Genomic DNA, 17,522 nt, shown 5'->3' with positions numbered 1-17,522 from the left:
CCGATGTATCCGTATATCCACAAGATTTTAAACGTGCATTAGTAATTATGTACAATGATCATGCTTATACATCGTTGATTTTACAATAACTGTGACCTCGAATAACCGATAAAATTGTACAATTTCTTTCACTTTTTTATCAATTCTTCTGCTTCACTGCAGGTTCCTATGATATTTTCGTTATTACTTATATTCCCGACTCAACCGTAATGTTAACTTTTTTAACCTGAAAGGCGGTACGAAAATAGGATATTTATTCCCTCGTAACGCATTTGCGGGAAATATAAGATCATATTGTCCGCAAATCCAAATAGCTCGCTTCTCTCGGGCAGTAAACCCGTCCGCGGGAATAATATTCGACTTTATTCCCTTGTTACATAATGTACTATTGCGTATTACCCGGCTCGCGCTTGGTAGGAAAGCTCAGGATAAGGACTATTGGCAGTCGGACTTACCGACATAGAGGCCCGTGTCCGTGTTCAGTTGCCTGAGCTGCCCCGGCGAGGAAACGGAAACCCCGGTCCCGCTGTCGACGACAAGTGAAGCCCACTGTTCGTTCCTGAAAATTGATAAACCACCAAAAACGTTAGCCCTGAAGACTGGTGCGATTTTTTAGATGCTGCTGGTCTAGCCGCTAAATAAAATGTTATCACGCAGAGTAGAAAAATATACCATAAGTTCCTCTCTCGTTATGGAACTCATGCAATTCATCAGATGTGATTAAAAATTAGTTGTCTTATTTTCGAATCTTTATTGCATGAACAAAACGTAACATCAACTGCGGAGAACTTCTCAAATTTGACCTGCATGACAATGATTTCACTCGATAACGTAAATTGTTGCTGTGAGAGCTTTCCCGTTGAATTGAATGGCATCCCTTTAAAGCAGATAAACATTTCTTTGTGTCCAGCATGAGTGATTTGTTGATGTGCTAATGTTCGTGACTCATACATACGTATATAAGCAACGAGGAACCGCAGGACCAAAAACGGGATGTTGATACGTTACAAATGAGACAAAATCACGATTCGAATAACCGAGGGTGTGGTTGAAATTTCCGTTTTTGAACCGATTTCTCTGTCCTGATTTCAATAGTAGACTGACAATTGAGACTGGAACACTACGTTGGTTTCGGAGGAAGCTTCAGATTAGACGTCGGTCTTTGTGTACGCAAGGGATTTAAGGGACTCGGGTTTTCCCGCTGATCCCAGATCTGAATCAAAGTGCTGAATTCATAACGAAGGGTGCATAGAAGCATGCGCGGATATACACCGACAATCGCGTGAAAATCCTGAAACTCAATTAACGGTCCGCATAAAGCGAAAGTTCAAGATTATTGGATTTGAAGTAAGCCCGACTTTTGCCTGGCTAAAATCCTGAGAATTTACATGAATACACATTACAACTATAAAAATTTCTCCAGGTGTTTTCATTTTCTATGAAAAAAAAACTCCTCAAAATAGGTACGATTTTACACCGTCCAAGCTGTACCCCCCTCCCCTTAGGCAGTTCCGAATTTTTCATCCCGATATGCAAAACCGTACGCAGACTGAAACGCTGGCTTAATTTGGTCACTCACCTGACGGCTCTGACCCGATGCCAAAGATCGTCGTCGAGTCTCGTCAGATTGTACCTTAGCGAGGCTTCGCCGGAACCGAGATTGTAGGTGAGTGTTAGGTAGCCCTGATCTAGTCCCAGGGCAAGGAAATCGCCGTTGGCATCCATCGTCTCCTGAGGGTCGAGCTGCCGTCCGCTCCAAAGAAGAAGTCCGCTGCTGCTACTCACCCTGAATCTCATGTTGATGTCGACCCTGAAGCTGATTATTCTGCTCGAAGTGTGTAACACAAAAACACGATCAATTGCTGTGAGCAAATCAGATATGATCGGGTCAAAATTTACGTTCCACTGCACTCGTAATAACCCGTGACTTAACAACTGATTCCAATACTTCCGAGTTGATTACCCAAAGATTGTGATTAGTTTCGAAAAGTTTTACCAGATTTGGAAATAGTGAAGGACGCATCCTTTTCTGCTAAAAAATTTGTCTTTGGGTTATAAATCGACCGCTTTCAGAGCTCGGTGATTTCCGTCAACTCGGCGAATAAGGAAAAGCCGAATTTCGAATGGCCAATTTGGCAAATCCACTCACCTCTTCATCGTGTCAGCATCACTGAAGTGAAGGTAGCTGTTGGCACCGGAAAAACTGGGAACGGCGCGTTCGTAGTGACTGGGTTTCGTGGCCCTGATCCCAGGATCGGGTCCGGGAATCGGGGTCCCCGGGGATGCCTCGTAGACGTCGAGCTCGGGGCAAGGATGAGGCATTCCTGGCCGACAGCGACAGGTGAACCTTTCGCGCAGAGGACGACACTCGGCGTCGCCGCAGGGCCGAGCTTCGCACGCGTGCCCGCAATTACCGACATTCACGCCACCCAGAGCCTCGGCCAAGATACCGACCTGAATCAGGATCATTCTGGGTAAAAACTTGTAGCGTGGTTCGAGGATTTCTGATTTGGATGAAATCCAAGTCTGCAGCATTGATATTAAACTGATAGGTACTCTTGACTCGCGATTACACGGGGGAGTCACAAATTGAAACAATCCCGAACCTGAGTCAAGACCAAAACACGGTCTCGTTTGGAAGAGCGTCAGTTCGCTCGAGAATATTAATTAGTTTGGAACACCGGCTATTTCCTTTATTTTCAGAAATAGCAAATTTTAGCAAAAGAAATACCGTTTTCGTGAGAGAAAAAAAAGCGAAGATGGCTATGCGGATTTTGCTCAAGATGTGATTAATTTTGAATTGAATGGAGCCAAACGAATGGACCAGATTTCGATTGAATCGATCAATCCGTTTTAGAGTTATTGTCGGATCCAGACGTGTAAATTTTCACAAATAACTCAAAAACAGATAATCCGATTTGGTACAAAATCTGACAAATCCTAAACCGGCAAAAACCGCATCGTTTCAGAACAAAATCGTTGAAATTTTTGGATTTAACCTCGAAATATGGTTGGAGAAAATTCTGTCCATTCATCTAAACGCCCATTAGATGTGAAAATCTGTAATATGTTGAAATGTGGCGATAGCTGGATTTTTATTACTGGCTTGATTATCGGGAAACCTCTCTAGGAGATTCGCCCTTACGGTCACGGAAATCTGATTTTTTTCACACGGGAATGCAATTACACGTACCTTATTTATTTTTCTACGCTGAATGCAAATCTCGCTTCAAAAATTTAGTGAAAATAAAAACAACCCCTAAAATAGGGTGAAAGCGGGGTGAATTATCAATATTGTTTTAAATAGTGTTCTTGAATGAATATGATTTACATGAATATTTATTTTGAGAAATTACGATCTTAGGCCGAGAATAGGTGCAACCCCCGATACTGTCCATATTCACCATCAAGGAGGGGAAAAACTACCCCTCTGCATTGATTTTTTGAATCTAATGAGGATTCTGAGATCTCCGTTTGTCAACCAATGAATTCCAAGCTTTTTTTGGTATACATTTATCATCAAATATCCTAATCATTTCAAAGTCTAAGTATGTTTGTTACCTGAAAATGTAAAAAACAAAGGGGGTTTTGCATGGGATATAAAAAAATTACAAAAAAATAAAATAAAAGAAAAAAGAGTGCCGTACAGTGGTTTTTATGACTGAGAAGGTTAAAAGAATGTAAATCGTAGGCATCTCGCCGTTTTTCAGACAGGGAACCACGTCTCGTCCAGCAACTACTCACCTCCCTCCGATTGAGGGTAACGGACTGGATGCACCCGACGAAGCTTGCGGTTGTTTTCAACTTCGGTGAGTAGACGTCGGTCGCTGGAGCACCTCCGAGATACAAACTGAGAGGCAAAGAGAGCTGGGTGAAGGCTCCCGGCGCCATGATCTCTCGCGGTGGTTCGTCGTCGACCTCGAGGGAGGCGAGGCGTCCGGTCCTGGATACACGGACCTCGAGCCACTCGCCGAGACGAACGGGATTCTCACTCCTGAAAGAACGAAGCGCCAGTGATCGCCGCGATCTGGATACCCGAGCCGGAGCTGCGGTGCTGCGGAGCTGGGACTCACCTGAGGGTCGCGGGGCCCGTTCCAAGGTCAAAGGTGAACTGAAGGTGTCCCGCGGCCAAGTAGAGCGCGACGAAATCCCCGGTAGCGTCGCTGTGATGCCCGTTGTAGAGGATGACGCCGTCGGGTGCGGTTGGCTTCAGAGTTACGCCAAGCTCGAGCCATGATAGGGAAGAATCGCCAAGTCCCGGGTACCTCAGATAGGACGATCCGTTGAACGAGGGCACCTTAAATTCGGAAGGCCCTGTTAGCGTCGAGTCCTTCCGCCATCCGGCAAGGAGCAACGTATATCGGAGGTTAGGCAGGTACCGCTACTCACCTGGAGGTCGACTCTGGTCTCGCAAAGGTCGCCGGTGTACCCGAGGGGGCAGAGACACACGGCAGTGTCACCTCCGGTCGTCAGACATTTCCCTCCGTGGGAGCAGGGCACCTTGCTGCATCTGTCGGCCGTGCATTCCTCTGGAGAGATAATCATCGATATCCGTGAGCTTTGCGGGGCGTCGAGAAAAGTGTGGGGGGGGGGGGAGGGGGAGGAAGGGCCAAAGGGTGGGAATATGGCGACGACGAGGAGCTCGAATCGATATTAGAACCGCGGCGGTAATAACGAGGGTATAATGAAGAGGACGGCAGGTGGATGGAGGTGAGGCGCGGTTACGTCGACGAGGAGGGACGTCACTGTACGTCGGACAAAACGACCCCCTCCCCCCCCCCCCTCTCGCCCCATTCGCCCAGCTGCTACGGTGACAAAGTGAAGTATCGATGAAAGCGAACTCCGCGGGTTCGAGGGATGCTACGTTTTTCACCGCGGAATAAACGATTCGACCTCGTATACACGCGTCACCCTGTCTACACTGCGTTCCAGATTCCGGCGAATGTATTCGGGACATTATACGATCCTGGGAGTGGGTACAAATGTTTTTTCAGGAAAGCACGCGGGAAGAAAAATATTGTAGATTTTACATCCGGTGTGATGAATATATGGACACGGCACTTTTTTTTTGGAGCTAAAACTGTATGCGGCAATTGTGGCAAGATTTACAAATCCGATAATAAGAGTTGCAAAGCCAATAGTACAAGTTACGATATGCTAAGACAGATCTACAACAATTGATGTAGATTTGACTTCATAAAAGTACCGTCCATATATTCACCGCACAACAGATGTAAAATCTGCATTAAATTTTTTTACCCTACATCTGTTGCAAAAGCTGTTCCTCGAATCTGGGAGATACTCTACAAAATAATTATTATACGTATCGGAAATTCTAAATTCGATCAAAGACGCCGTTGTGTAACAGGAAATGGAGCTTCGCAGGGAAGTTAGATCGAAAAAGAGTACATATATCTTCGGACGTGCAGGACTTTAATTTGGACTCCAAGGGTTGAAATTTTCCCGGAAGCTGAAGGTCGCGAAAGGGTCGAACTCTTATTCTGCATCGTGGCTGATGATATCAATCGGGTAAAGAGGCTCGAGGGATGCCGGGGGTTTCCGATTTCGAGCCTCGGACGGCTGCTTATTATCACTCCGAGAGGGAAAGGACAATTGCGTACGCTGTACGGATCAGCCGGCGGGAGTGAAGGCTGTCAAGGATATCCACACACACACCTTGAAACCTAACCTTGGAAAAAATATTGCACGCAAGCTTTTGGCGCGGCCGTGGTTACCGTTCGGCCAATCGAATGTCACTCCAGAGGTGACCTGGAGGGGCGCGAAATGCCCTTGGGCATTCCGAAAATGCTGCATGCGGTGATTCGATACCCCGATTTTCCAATATCAATCGATACGCACGGCTTCGTTCAGCCTTTCTGCAAAACTCGCCGAATCTAACGTATACAGGTATAACACAGGTCTGCAACCTAAAAATTGTAGAAGTTTTTTATACCATTTCTTATAGATTTTCACTCACTGAAAGTGGGAAAAGTACTCAAATAGTTCCATTACGTCGGGTTTTTTCTCGTACTCGTGTTTGTAATTTCATTTGGAGTGAAACTCCGGGTCAATTCAAAATCTGGTATCCTATTCCTGATTCTAACAATCCTATGGAAAAGTGATTTCTTACTACCGTTTAATACCTACCTATAATTAGAGCGACAGTCAGGAATAAATGCAAACAGGGAAACAGAAAATGGAAAGCGGAAGCGTGTTCGGAGATGTATCAAAGAGAAGAAGAAAAGGCTTCGTAGGCGAAAAGAATGATCACGGAATTTTAAATGCATTTCATACAGAAATTGTATGTTTATTTTATAAGAAATGTTGTTTAATTCATGGTAATAAAATGGTGATTATTCTTCGTTTTTATGCCGACACCTCGTGTTTTTCAAGAATACTGTACATGATGTAGAGAAATGGAAGTCATTTCTGGATTCAGCACTCTCGAAAACATAATATCTACCAAAACCATCCCATGCAGCTGAAAAAAGTATTTTTTACAGACCTGTGTTATCGAAATGCATACAAACAGTTCCAAAATAATTGAAAAGGAAAAAAAAAGTAATAAAACTCAACAACACTTGCAGCGGGAGGCTGTTGTAAAAAAAATTCGTTCCTCAGATGGTTCACCGGGGAATAGACGTTTTCTTTCCCTCGCAGCCAGTTTCATCAGCTCGCCGAGTATGCCTTGAGTTTTACGGGTATCGAGTCGCACTATGTTTCCAAAGACAAATAAATCAGAGTCTACAGCTTGAGGGTATAGCAATTTTCTATTTCAGTTCAATGATGGCTCAGAATCCACAGTGGCCTCGGAAAATTCAATACAAACACGAATACCACCCACCTAGTTTCAACTCTTTCGTACACTATTACTCATTTTGAATCTTCGTTTTTTTCTTTTTTTTTCTTTTCAAACGGGCGTACATATCAATTCCACGGTAAAATCACTGGCAAGTTCAAGTTATAGTTCTCCGCTAAGCAGGTGCCACGCACAGTTATTACCCCCACAGTTGTTACCGTTATTCCACTTGTTACAGCTGCAGCTGTCTCTTCCGGCCAAAAGTTCATTAGCAAAGTTGCAATTTATTATACCACCGGCTCTGTTTCACTCGAGCCCACATTGTAATTATGAAACAAAAACGTCTAATTGCCCGAATTATCATTATTCCTAATTACACTCACGTGGCATCACCCCAACCAAGGCCAACCAAAAGTAACGTGCATATATTTATTCGCGAGTGAGAAGCAAAAACCTCCCGCTTTCTCACCCGCGGTTCTACCTCACCAGAAACAATAAATTCTCTGCTTTTTTACAACCGCTGAATTTCTGGCTTCATGGACCTGACAAAAACGTGGAATACATGCTACATTAGGGTGCTCCTTGTTAAAGGTGTTGATGTCACCCCAAGAAATCGTTCAGACGTAGGCACTCCAGCGATGCGCCCACATACAATTTCTTGTAACATACTTTTCACTCACGCCACGTTACTAAAGTTTTTTGTTTTTGTTATTTACAAAATTTTGAACCGAACAGAGTGCATGAAACCTCCGGAAGCGTACGACTGAACATGAGAGAAATTTAAGACCTCGGCGTATTATCGACTGTCCCCGAAACCGTTGTGAGGATAAAAATATCGGCAAAGCAGAATTTATTTTCACAGAATATCTAGAGGTCTGAGCGTTCGAACGATCCTTTGTGTCTCCCGCGATTGCCAAGTTTCCCCGAGTTTCCTCGCAACTTTTTTCAACGTCGTCTCCCCTTCTCTCTGTCCTCTCACCTTTCTCTCTGTACGGGCATCCGTGATCCTATTTTCTTCACTCGTTCATCCGGGGCGACACAATCGCCGTAGGTATGCCGTTCCTCGAAACCCGATGCGACACAATGCGATACGATACCCTTACGGAAAGCTGCGCCCGAAAAAAAGAAGTGTCGGTATTCTTGGAGGTGAGCTTGAAAGCTCAGATTTTTCACCCTGATTCCCGATCGGTACGAAACAAGCCGGTGGTAACCGATAATGTGATTATTCTTTTACGTGCCTTGACGTAAGCTTAGCTTTCGTTCACCCTTTTTGGCTCTCTATACACAAAGCACATTTGACTCGCACGCTGCAAGCTCGCTCGAATGTTTGGAGCCTCTTTATCCCCGAACCTTCGCCCTTTATTCAATTCCAGGATAAGACTGATCGAATTATCAGTCTAAATCGTTCCAAATTCGCCCTGATAGCAGCTTCAAGTATATAGATCGGCAGTTTCGGAGCCTACATTACCGGCATAAATCAGGGAATGGTAATTTATACCTTTTGACGCGCGGTCGCTACGTGAAAGAAGTTGAAAAAATTGATCAAATGATAATCAGATGAAAATATATTTTCTACCGCCTTTCCGTCAATTGTCCAAATTTTTCTTCAGAAAATGATTCCGAAAGGAGGATAATCTCAAGCTCGATGATAATTCTCCTGTGTTTACGAAGGTTTCGTAACTCGATTGAATTTCCTCAATCGGCCGGCACCCACGCCGAAATCTTGTGTGTTCAGGAAAAATGGCAGTAAATATTTTTCGCACGGTAAGGGATGTTGGGCAAGGACTCACCGACGTCGAATCCGTTGGCGGCGTCCCCGAGAGGGGCGAGAGGAAACCGATAATGATGCTCGTTGGCTTCCAAGTGTCGTACGCATCCCCTGAACCCGACGGTAACCGGAAGTCTTTCGAGCCCTGTTGTGTTTCCGGGTCCGCCGACAAACAGGGGCTCCCTGAAGGTGATCCTGGAGAATAATCCCTGCAGGAATAAAAACAGGATTAGGAAAATTCCCCGTGCTTCTGCGTCCCGCCGCCATATTTATTTACGTTATAAGGTTTATTTACGGACGTGTTTGCAGCCTGACGGGTATAACAACCCCCGAGTTTTCCCACCTCCGTTATTATAGACCCAGCGTGTATGCCGCGGGCATCCTGCAGTTGCACACAAGCTACGTAGGTATAACAAGAATAGCAAAAGCTTAAGCGCCGTTTCGCTCCCGTGGGTTATATTCATAATCCTCGGCCTCATCCCCTGCCTTGCCTGCGGAGACATCCTTTTTATTACTCTTGCACAAAACAAGATTCTGCTCGTAGGAATTACAAAGGGGATTCTGGCGGGTGCATAAATGGAACGGCGGGACGACGCCGATAGAATTTTTTGCAAATTTGACTTCTTTTCATTTTGAATCTGTTTGCTTGAAAACTGGGAACGTACGTTGACGAAATTCCAATTTTATCGAAATGAAATACGCCCTCAGTGACGGTTTACTGCTTTCGATCGTGTTTATCGGTGGGACGTAGCTACGTTTTCAATTCAGGTAACTCAGCTAAACCCGCCAGCAGGGACTCAATTGTTCCAGAAGAACGAGAACGAACGGAGAAAGCAAATTTTCAAACTCAAAGTGCTGAAAGATCGATCGTGTTGTTCGTAAAAAGAACGGCAATTACTAATAAAACAATGGAATAACTTTCTCGATTCATTTAAGACGAGTCAATGTTTTCGAGAGGGCAAAAAACGAGAGCTTCTATATACAAAGATAAGCGAACTACCAAATGGGGTTGTATATTTTGCAATTTGCATCGCACTAATTATACGTTTTAATTATTCCATATTTACTCGCTATCGCGTTCTACGCAGCTAGCTCACGTATTCGAGGGACGAACAGCGCTAACAACCCTGTATATAACCGTAGTTTAACGCATATAAACAGATACGAAACTTTCCTGCAGAAGCTAATTACATTCCCTTCGTTAAAGCTTTGACGGATTAAAATTGGGGGACAATAAACCAAGGTTAAACAGGCGCAGCTAATTGGCAAGGTTAACGTATACGTCACCCACGTGGGTATTTCTGACCCCCAAAACGGCGAGGCTTTGAGCTCTGTCACTTTCTCTCTCTCTCGCTTTCTCCGTTTACACCCCATCTCGAGGTGTGATATTTTTTTCGTTTCTACATTTCCAGCTCGCTAACCTCTGTTTGCACTGTCTCGTTCTCAAGACCACTAACTTCCGGTTTTGCGAGAGGGCACTTAGACGGTGACGTATAAGTATATACAAACTTTTATTACCGAACAATTTCCAAGTATCACGAGTCTCGCTGCAGACTGAGAGAGAGAAAAGCGACACGTAAAGATGGCGCTCGCGAGAAGAAGGGGAAAGGAGTCTGAAGTGTAAGTGAAGGAGCTTTAAAGAGCGTTTAGCTCTTAGCGAGGCGTCACCGTCGTCGTCTGCGCGGAATATGGCACGCCGACACTTCATCGGTCAGGATTTAGCGGAAGGATGAAGGGAGGAACGACGAAGAGATGGAGGAAGGAGGCAGAATCCTCTCCGCCGATTTGCCGTTGGTCCGAGGGTCCTAGAGTAATGAATTTTCTCGTCGGAGGCGGCAGGAAAGAGCTGGCAGAGGGTGCGGAGGATCCACGTGTCTCCCCGCAGCTAGACAATCGAGCTTAATTGGAATTTCAAGTTAAAACTGGAAGGGAACGCGGAGGTTTTGAATTAGGCTAGCAATGACGGAGAGGGTGGGGAATGCCTGGCGACGACAGCCGGAAACGCGGGGGAAAAACAACCCCGCAGAAATTGCAGTTATACGCGCCGAAGCATTTACTAATACCTGCGGGAAAGTCGGTCGAGCTTTTAAGAGTATCATTACAGGTACGGCATATAGCTGTATGCGAAAATTGATTCTTCTCCATTGTCAACGTAGTCGACTAGGAAGAAAAATTAGCTGTCGCAGAACCAATTTCGATGTGTATACTTTGAAAGAATGAACTTATTTGTTAATCGGAGTTCGAATGACACCGAAATAAATGTTGGAAACAAGTATTTTTGTCGTAAGGTCATTTCCACACCGATCAGATACCCGATTCATCTTTTTGACGGCTCACATACTTCGACGAACTATTTATTCCTCATCGTGTGAATGATAGGAATTCCGAGAAAAAAAATTTGACAAGTAAGTTATTTGTAAATAGTTAAACTGATTGGTTTTTTCTTTCTTTTTTTTTCTTTTTTTGCAAATCAGAATAATTGATCATCACTACTCACATGATTTTTTGTTTTTAACTATTGTTTTCAACACTATGTTTGAAGGATAAGGAATGGTTCATCGATGGATATACATATAATATATATATATATATAAGTCAATCCCTTATCTTTCGTAGTTAAGGGCTATCTTGTTTTCAATAAAGTACTGCGGTTGATGCTGGTAATAACTGTAATATATTTACACTATTTACATATGTTCAAACGATTCAGATAATTACAATATGGAATTATGCCCAGGATTACCTGAATCAACAACTAGTACTTATAATTATTAACTTTGTTTGATTATAAACCTTAGCGCCAAGCGCTACGAGCCTTTTGCGTGTTTCTGTTTGGATTACGCAGTTTCGACTAATCAGCATGACGACCGCTGTCTCTGGCTTGGTAGGTGTGCCGAGCGGACGACCTCTGATAGTCGCGCTGTAGTTTGGATTAGTCTCAAACTTACATATATATATATATATATATGTGACATCGAAAGGATGAATTGAGCCATCAGTGCGGAAAAATCCTTACAACAGAAAATTTTTGTTGAAGAATTTTACTTCGCATAATGAACTTTGATTCAAGAAACCAATCAATTTTAAACTATGACGAAGTTGTTAAATTAACTGTCCTTATCCCCTTATCGGCACCAAAGCTGAAGGCGATCCGTGCACGTTCTACCTTTTTCAAGTTGTCAGTAAACACATTTCTAACGTGTTTCCATACCAAACTTTCATCAAATGTATTTCCAAACCTTGTCAACCTGAAGTCCCTGAAGTCCAGAATGTATGTTATTCTCTTTTTTTTTTTTTTAAATTGAGTTTCACGATAAGGAAAACTCTTGGTCTCGTTACGGAATAGAGGTCGGAGTTGGCATTGACGAGCGGCTGTCAATACGCCTCTGTACCCACCCAGGATGTTGTTATGTATTTCTTTGGGTCCGTTTTCGTCGGTGATGAAAAAGCAATATATGCGACGAAGAATGTTTAATTGAATGTGTTGAATTATTGGACTATCGAGTAGCGTAAATGTGTAAACGAAGTGGATTTTTGAACAGATGAAATCAGGATTTATAATTAAAAGTTGAGTTGGTTGGGCGTAGGGATAGAAATTGGAATAGATGCGTGTCTGACACAAAGAGTGCGAGTGCAAGAAAGGTGCGAGAATTCAGAGTATTGGGGAATAGAATTATCCGAATAAGGGCAATAAGGAGTGGTGTGAGGCCGGATGCGGATAAGAGGACGGGAAAGAGGCTATAAGATTACTGTAAGGAATCCGGGAGAGTTAATAAGCAGCGAAAAGATGGAGAAGATAAGTGGCGGTACGCCGGACGTAACAGCCTTATTGAATCTACCCTCTTTTTGTTGATTTTTTATTTTTTTTTTTGCAATCTTTTCTATTTTACACTTAACAATGAAATATTGGTGACTAGTTATTACATTTGCAACAAAGATGTGTCAATGAAAACTTTTCAATCCCTCTACCTGCAAGTCCAGTTAACAAAATGCAGACCACCAAAACTTTGGGAACGGCGACATCGTAATTACAATACTCGATGTTCTTGGAATCTGGCACACGAACGGTGTTTCGTCACAAATTCATATCTTCAAAAATTTCTCGATACAGTTTGTCACGCAACTGGATAAAAAGTGCACGGTAACGTCGACTTGAAATTAATCAGTTCGAATCAGGAAGTTGAAAGAAAAACTTCAGAGAAATGCGTTACTACGCAAAATGTGGCATCTGCAGGATGATTATCGTTATAAAAATACGCTATGAAAATATGAGTGAAGAATTTGAAGCCGTGAATAGTTTGTTTGAAGATCGATTTCTGCGATCGGAAAGCTCCTTATTTGTATATATATATATACCAATGTACGGGTATAGAAAGCGAGTCGTACATTATAAGTAAGCACCGTACATTATACATGGTGCATGTAGCCGGTAAAGAGGCCAAGATCAATACCGTTGTCGACAACTCAATAATTCAGCTTCTTTCCCCTCAAAGTTTTCATAGGTGTGTATACACCTCGCCCCCCCCCCCCCCCCCCCCCCCAAAAAAAGTTTCCGGCTTTCGAAAAGGCGTCGTGACGGATGGGGGTTGTTAGGAAGACGGTGAAACAGTGTCGTGGCGTCGGCAGACGGCGCGCATATCAAGTAGGTACAAATTCGACCGGCGCGGCGCCGCTTCTCCTAGTTTCACGCCTGGCAAGGAGTGCCTGTAACGAGCGAGCTTTTCGTTTTAATCATCATCCCGTCGACGCCCTGCAGCCAACGACATGTCTCATGTAATGTAAAACAATGTAGGTACGGGGGGCGACGAGCTTCGCCGTGTCTCGCGCTTTTTTATCACCTCGCGAGGCAAGCAAGGCCAGGAATCTCCGATCCGCAAGCTCTCTCCTCCGCGCATATATATGTATAGGTACGTATAGGTATGCATGCTCCGCGGATACATGGCCTGGATATGTTAGCTAGACATTCTTGCGGCTGAAACGCGACACCCGACACCCAACATCGCCTGTTTCAACGACCCTGTTCTCTTTTTCTTTTCAACTTTTTTCAATCCGAGGTACTACTGTACACACGTTGGATCGATTTTGCAGGAGATGCGAGGATTCCGCGATTTTTTATCCGAAGGGGATCGGTGGCTCGGAATCTGTACAATTTCTTTGAAAAATATGTTAATTCTCTTCAAAAGCTTGATACCTAGCGAAACAAAAATCTAAAACAACAGCACATTTTGTTTATTTTCAGCGTTCGATGAAGCAGCATCGAAAGTCTGACCAATCTTTCACACGACCGAAGGTGATGCGAGAAATTCGATCCTGGCATTAAAATTAATTCCTCAAACTCGCCCAAGTTTTCTCTCGAGTTATACGCAGACAATAGATTCAATTTTATTCGCGTATTTCTATAGCAGGCGGGATCGAATGGCTCTTACAATTAGAAGTCTCGATTGAACGACTGCCGCTCGCCACGATGGCAAGAAACTAGTTACGTACCTATGTATGAGCGTATTTATATACTTTGGAACTATATATGTACACACATACGTCAAGAGTGTTATGTGCATACATAACCTCCAGTGTATTGCATGAACTTTAAACTTTGCATAAGAAAAGTCCTGCGCGTCACTCGGCAAGCGCCTCGTCGAATCTCCTTAAAAATACGCCCCATTCCTTCCCAGCGATTTTTCCTCCAGCCTTTATACTGAAAAGGAATTCCGCACGTAAATTACAATATCGGGAGTGCAGTGTAAAACTAAAACGAAATCTCGCATCCTTCGAAGTGAAAAAGCTCGATCAAAACTACCGTCAAATTAAAACGCGACCGCTGCTCCTTTTGCTGCAAAAGCCCATTTCACCCGATTCTAAGCATAATATTGATTGGCTTCGATTCACTGTTTGCATATTAAACATCGATCCTCACTCGGCGATGAATTCTCCACGCTAGCTCGATCGGAATTGGATAGAGGGAAAAAGTTCGACGTGGAAAAAACTCGGTGTACAATTTTCGTATTCCAGTTTTGCATTTTGCCAGGACTTGGTGTATACATACAGCGCAGAGTGATTGAAAATTTTCAGTGTATTAACGATAAATTCCCACTCCAGTTATCTACCTTTATATGTATAGGTATAACGCCCCGTTTTCCGAGTCAAATTTTTACAACATCGTGTTCACATCAAAGGGGTGGAAAATTATTATTATTGCATGAGTTACACATGTCATCCGCCAGTTTCAGGCAACAGAACGTTACACGGAAGATTATGCTCGGGAAGAGCTCCGGTTGAAAAAAAATTCCACGTCACGGTCACTGCTAATTTCAAGCGATGACTGTCAACAAAGAAAAACGTACCCAGCGGATTAACGTCCATTATCTAGAGTAATTATCTCAGCAGAGAATAAACCGGACAAATACTCAGTAATTCATCAGTGCGCTGATTATACGTCAGACAGGAAAAAAAGAAGAAAAAACAACTAGCTTGGTTCATTGAGATGATTCATAGTGAAACCGAACATCGTTTTTTTCACACCGACAGCAATTACAGACCAGTTTCGAAATTCCGAATTCTCAAATTTTCATCTCCCCTGAAGGGAAAAAGAAAAACGAGGTCTGAGGCGTGATACCGAACTTCAGCTTCCTCGGCTTGGGAAGCAGGATGCAGGGTGGGAATTCGGAGAGTAGGGTGCGATAAGGCTTCGTCCTCTTCGGTTGAACGCCAAGGACTTCCCTCTCGTCCTCCTGCCGGCGGTGCTTTCTTCTCCAATTTTCCAGTACTCCGGTAATTAAGCTAACCATCAAAGGATTTATCACTTTCACCGAGTCAATCCGTCTCACGGTAATCACTGCATCCTTCGACCTGCCGTTTTACCTCGAAATTTCGCAACACCGGCGACGGTCAATCGCTCTTTTATAATCCTAATCTATCCACAAAGATCTAATAGAATCGAGTCTTCGCGTCACTTCGGATAACTCGGATTTTTCGGCGTTATCGATAATGTTAGTCAGTTGGAGTGAAAACTATCTAGAAAAAGGTTTGCGTCTTGGCTAATCGAAGTAAAATGCCGGTAAAGGAATTTATATCCAGAACTCTCCTTGCCTATCTACTGAACAAATTCTTAATTGCTTTGAAACAATATCTTGTTTGCACTTTTTTGTTTAAAATGAGTAAATCGGTTTCTTGTTTCAGTAAAACGACTCATTAAGTATTCATGCATCTGCAACAAAGTATTTGTTTCGGAGGACGACCTATACTTTGTTGAATCTGAAAAAGGTATCCGTGAATGAACCAAATTCCTCAAAAAACATACCTTTTTCAAACGAAAAAAGCGGTTCTTCTGCATTTTGCGAAATCAACCAAGGCTTTGTTTACTTTGGACACGTTATCGCTTCATATTTACCGTGATATATTTGGTGAAAATGGTTACTTTGTAATGAATGACTTTTTTCTCAGAGTGTACTTTTCAAACGCTGGCTGCACTTTCCGCGCCGTTTTCCACGTACCGCGATTCTTGCCTTTTTTTCGCCATTCAATTCACGACTGAAACGTACCTTCGATCTCCCCTGCACTCGCCTTCCCCCGTTAAGCTGAATCCAGGCATCCCATCGATGCCTGTAAACTGCCAGGGTGTTCCACTCGTTCAGTTTCACTGTCTCCGACGTCCGAGCGATTCCGACGCCACTCCCACAGTCGAATCTGCAATCATGTGAAACGAACGGATTTGTGATGTGCGAAAATTCATTTCTTGCCTTCATTTACAGATAAGGAATTTAAAAACGATTCAAAAGAATCGAGGAAATCGATAAACCGTCCCAGCTTTCAGTATTCTGTCGTGTTTTCGAACAAAAAACATATACCAAGTAATAAGAACACATACGAAAATTGCCTGAGTGTCGGTATTTTGTAAAAGAAAATTTTTATCAACAAATTCGACTGTTCTTCTGCACCTTACTTGGTTAAGAAACGTCGAAATATTATTTAAAAAAATTTTCTCAAGGATGACAAGCATTTTTTTCTCTTTATCAATGTCTATTTTACTCCATACCCTCATTCCTAATCGAGCGTCTCGATCCCTTCCCAAAAACTCATCATCGAAAGACAAAACAACGAGAGTGGGGGGAGCAAAAACCCACGGCTTTGAACAAACAGGATGAAATCTCGTTCGCTGCGTATTCCGTCTCATTTCAGAGCGAGTCAATTCTGGAAGGTGGAGGAGGTTTGAGGGTTGGCGAGACTTAGTTAGACGGGTTGGTGGATCGTTATCTCGGGAGAGTCGAGTCGTTTCGAAATCTTAATCAGTCAGCAATAGTATAAGTCTCCGTTGTCTGGTGTCATGCCGTCTTTAAGGGTGGCCGTGGTGCGTCATAAGTTGAGAGAAAGCCCGGGAAGAGCCGAGCTGATGGCGTATGGCCCCAATAAGCCAGGGTAGTTGTGCAGGTACCTAGAAGCAAGCTGGGCGTGTGGGCCACCCCTTCTTATGCCTTGTGATACGTGGGCCCTGTGCTTATTTCACCCCACGCCTCGAGCAGCAGTCGTTTCGCGATGGGAGACGTAAGCTAATCTCAATTAGGGTTCATTAATTCTATTTACGACGGAGACACGGAGAAAGGGATAAGGGAAGGGAAGGGAAGGGAAGAAACGCTCCGGGAGAAATGGTCTAGCCACTCCACCTTTCATCCCTCGGTTTTTATCGTCTTCCGGCCATCTGCCAATCCTGGCTTTACAGGCTTGTTGGCGCTGACGGCTAACAACTCGCTGCAGTCGGTGAACCTGCACTTTAACGAGAGATTAGTGTCAATTTCTTGACCCTCGCAGTGCAACTGGAAACTTCTCGGATTCGCGACGCGGCATCTCACGGATGATGATAAGAGCAACGCGGGTGAAAAATTAAGGAAGACGGTTTATCTTGCAATGTAAGTCTCTTTGATGCGCCAGAAGCGTACGCAGGTTAATTTATATTTTTCGAAT

The 17,522-nt window shown here is 43.7% G+C and overlaps 1 protein-coding gene across 1 annotated transcript in view; it reads right to left on the bottom strand.

Moving 5' to 3' along the window:
- Positions 1–17,522, bottom strand: part of LOC124210739 (EGF like, fibronectin type III and laminin G domains protein pikachurin) — an 82,603-nt gene that overhangs the window by 6,624 nt on the left and 58,457 nt on the right. Inside the window, exons 7-14 of the mRNA XM_046609019.1 lie at positions 16,106–16,250; positions 8,590–8,776; positions 4,390–4,529; positions 4,074–4,297; positions 3,745–3,994; positions 2,150–2,454; positions 1,580–1,825; positions 456–559 (exon numbers count right to left, since the gene is read on the bottom strand). Of these exons, the coding sequence (XP_046464975.1) occupies positions 456–559; positions 1,580–1,825; positions 2,150–2,454; positions 3,745–3,994; positions 4,074–4,297; positions 4,390–4,529; positions 8,590–8,776; positions 16,106–16,250 (1,601 nt within the window). The remainder of the gene's footprint in view (positions 1–455; positions 560–1,579; positions 1,826–2,149; positions 2,455–3,744; positions 3,995–4,073; positions 4,298–4,389; positions 4,530–8,589; positions 8,777–16,105; positions 16,251–17,522) is intronic.

The sequence above is a fragment of the Neodiprion pinetum genome, chromosome 1, assembly GCF_021155775.2.
Source record: "Neodiprion pinetum isolate iyNeoPine1 chromosome 1, iyNeoPine1.2, whole genome shotgun sequence".
Lineage (NCBI taxonomy): Eukaryota > Metazoa > Arthropoda > Insecta > Hymenoptera > Diprionidae > Neodiprion > Neodiprion pinetum.
The sequence above is the reverse complement of the archived record's forward strand: the minus strand, read 5'-3'. Positions and strand labels throughout refer to the sequence as shown.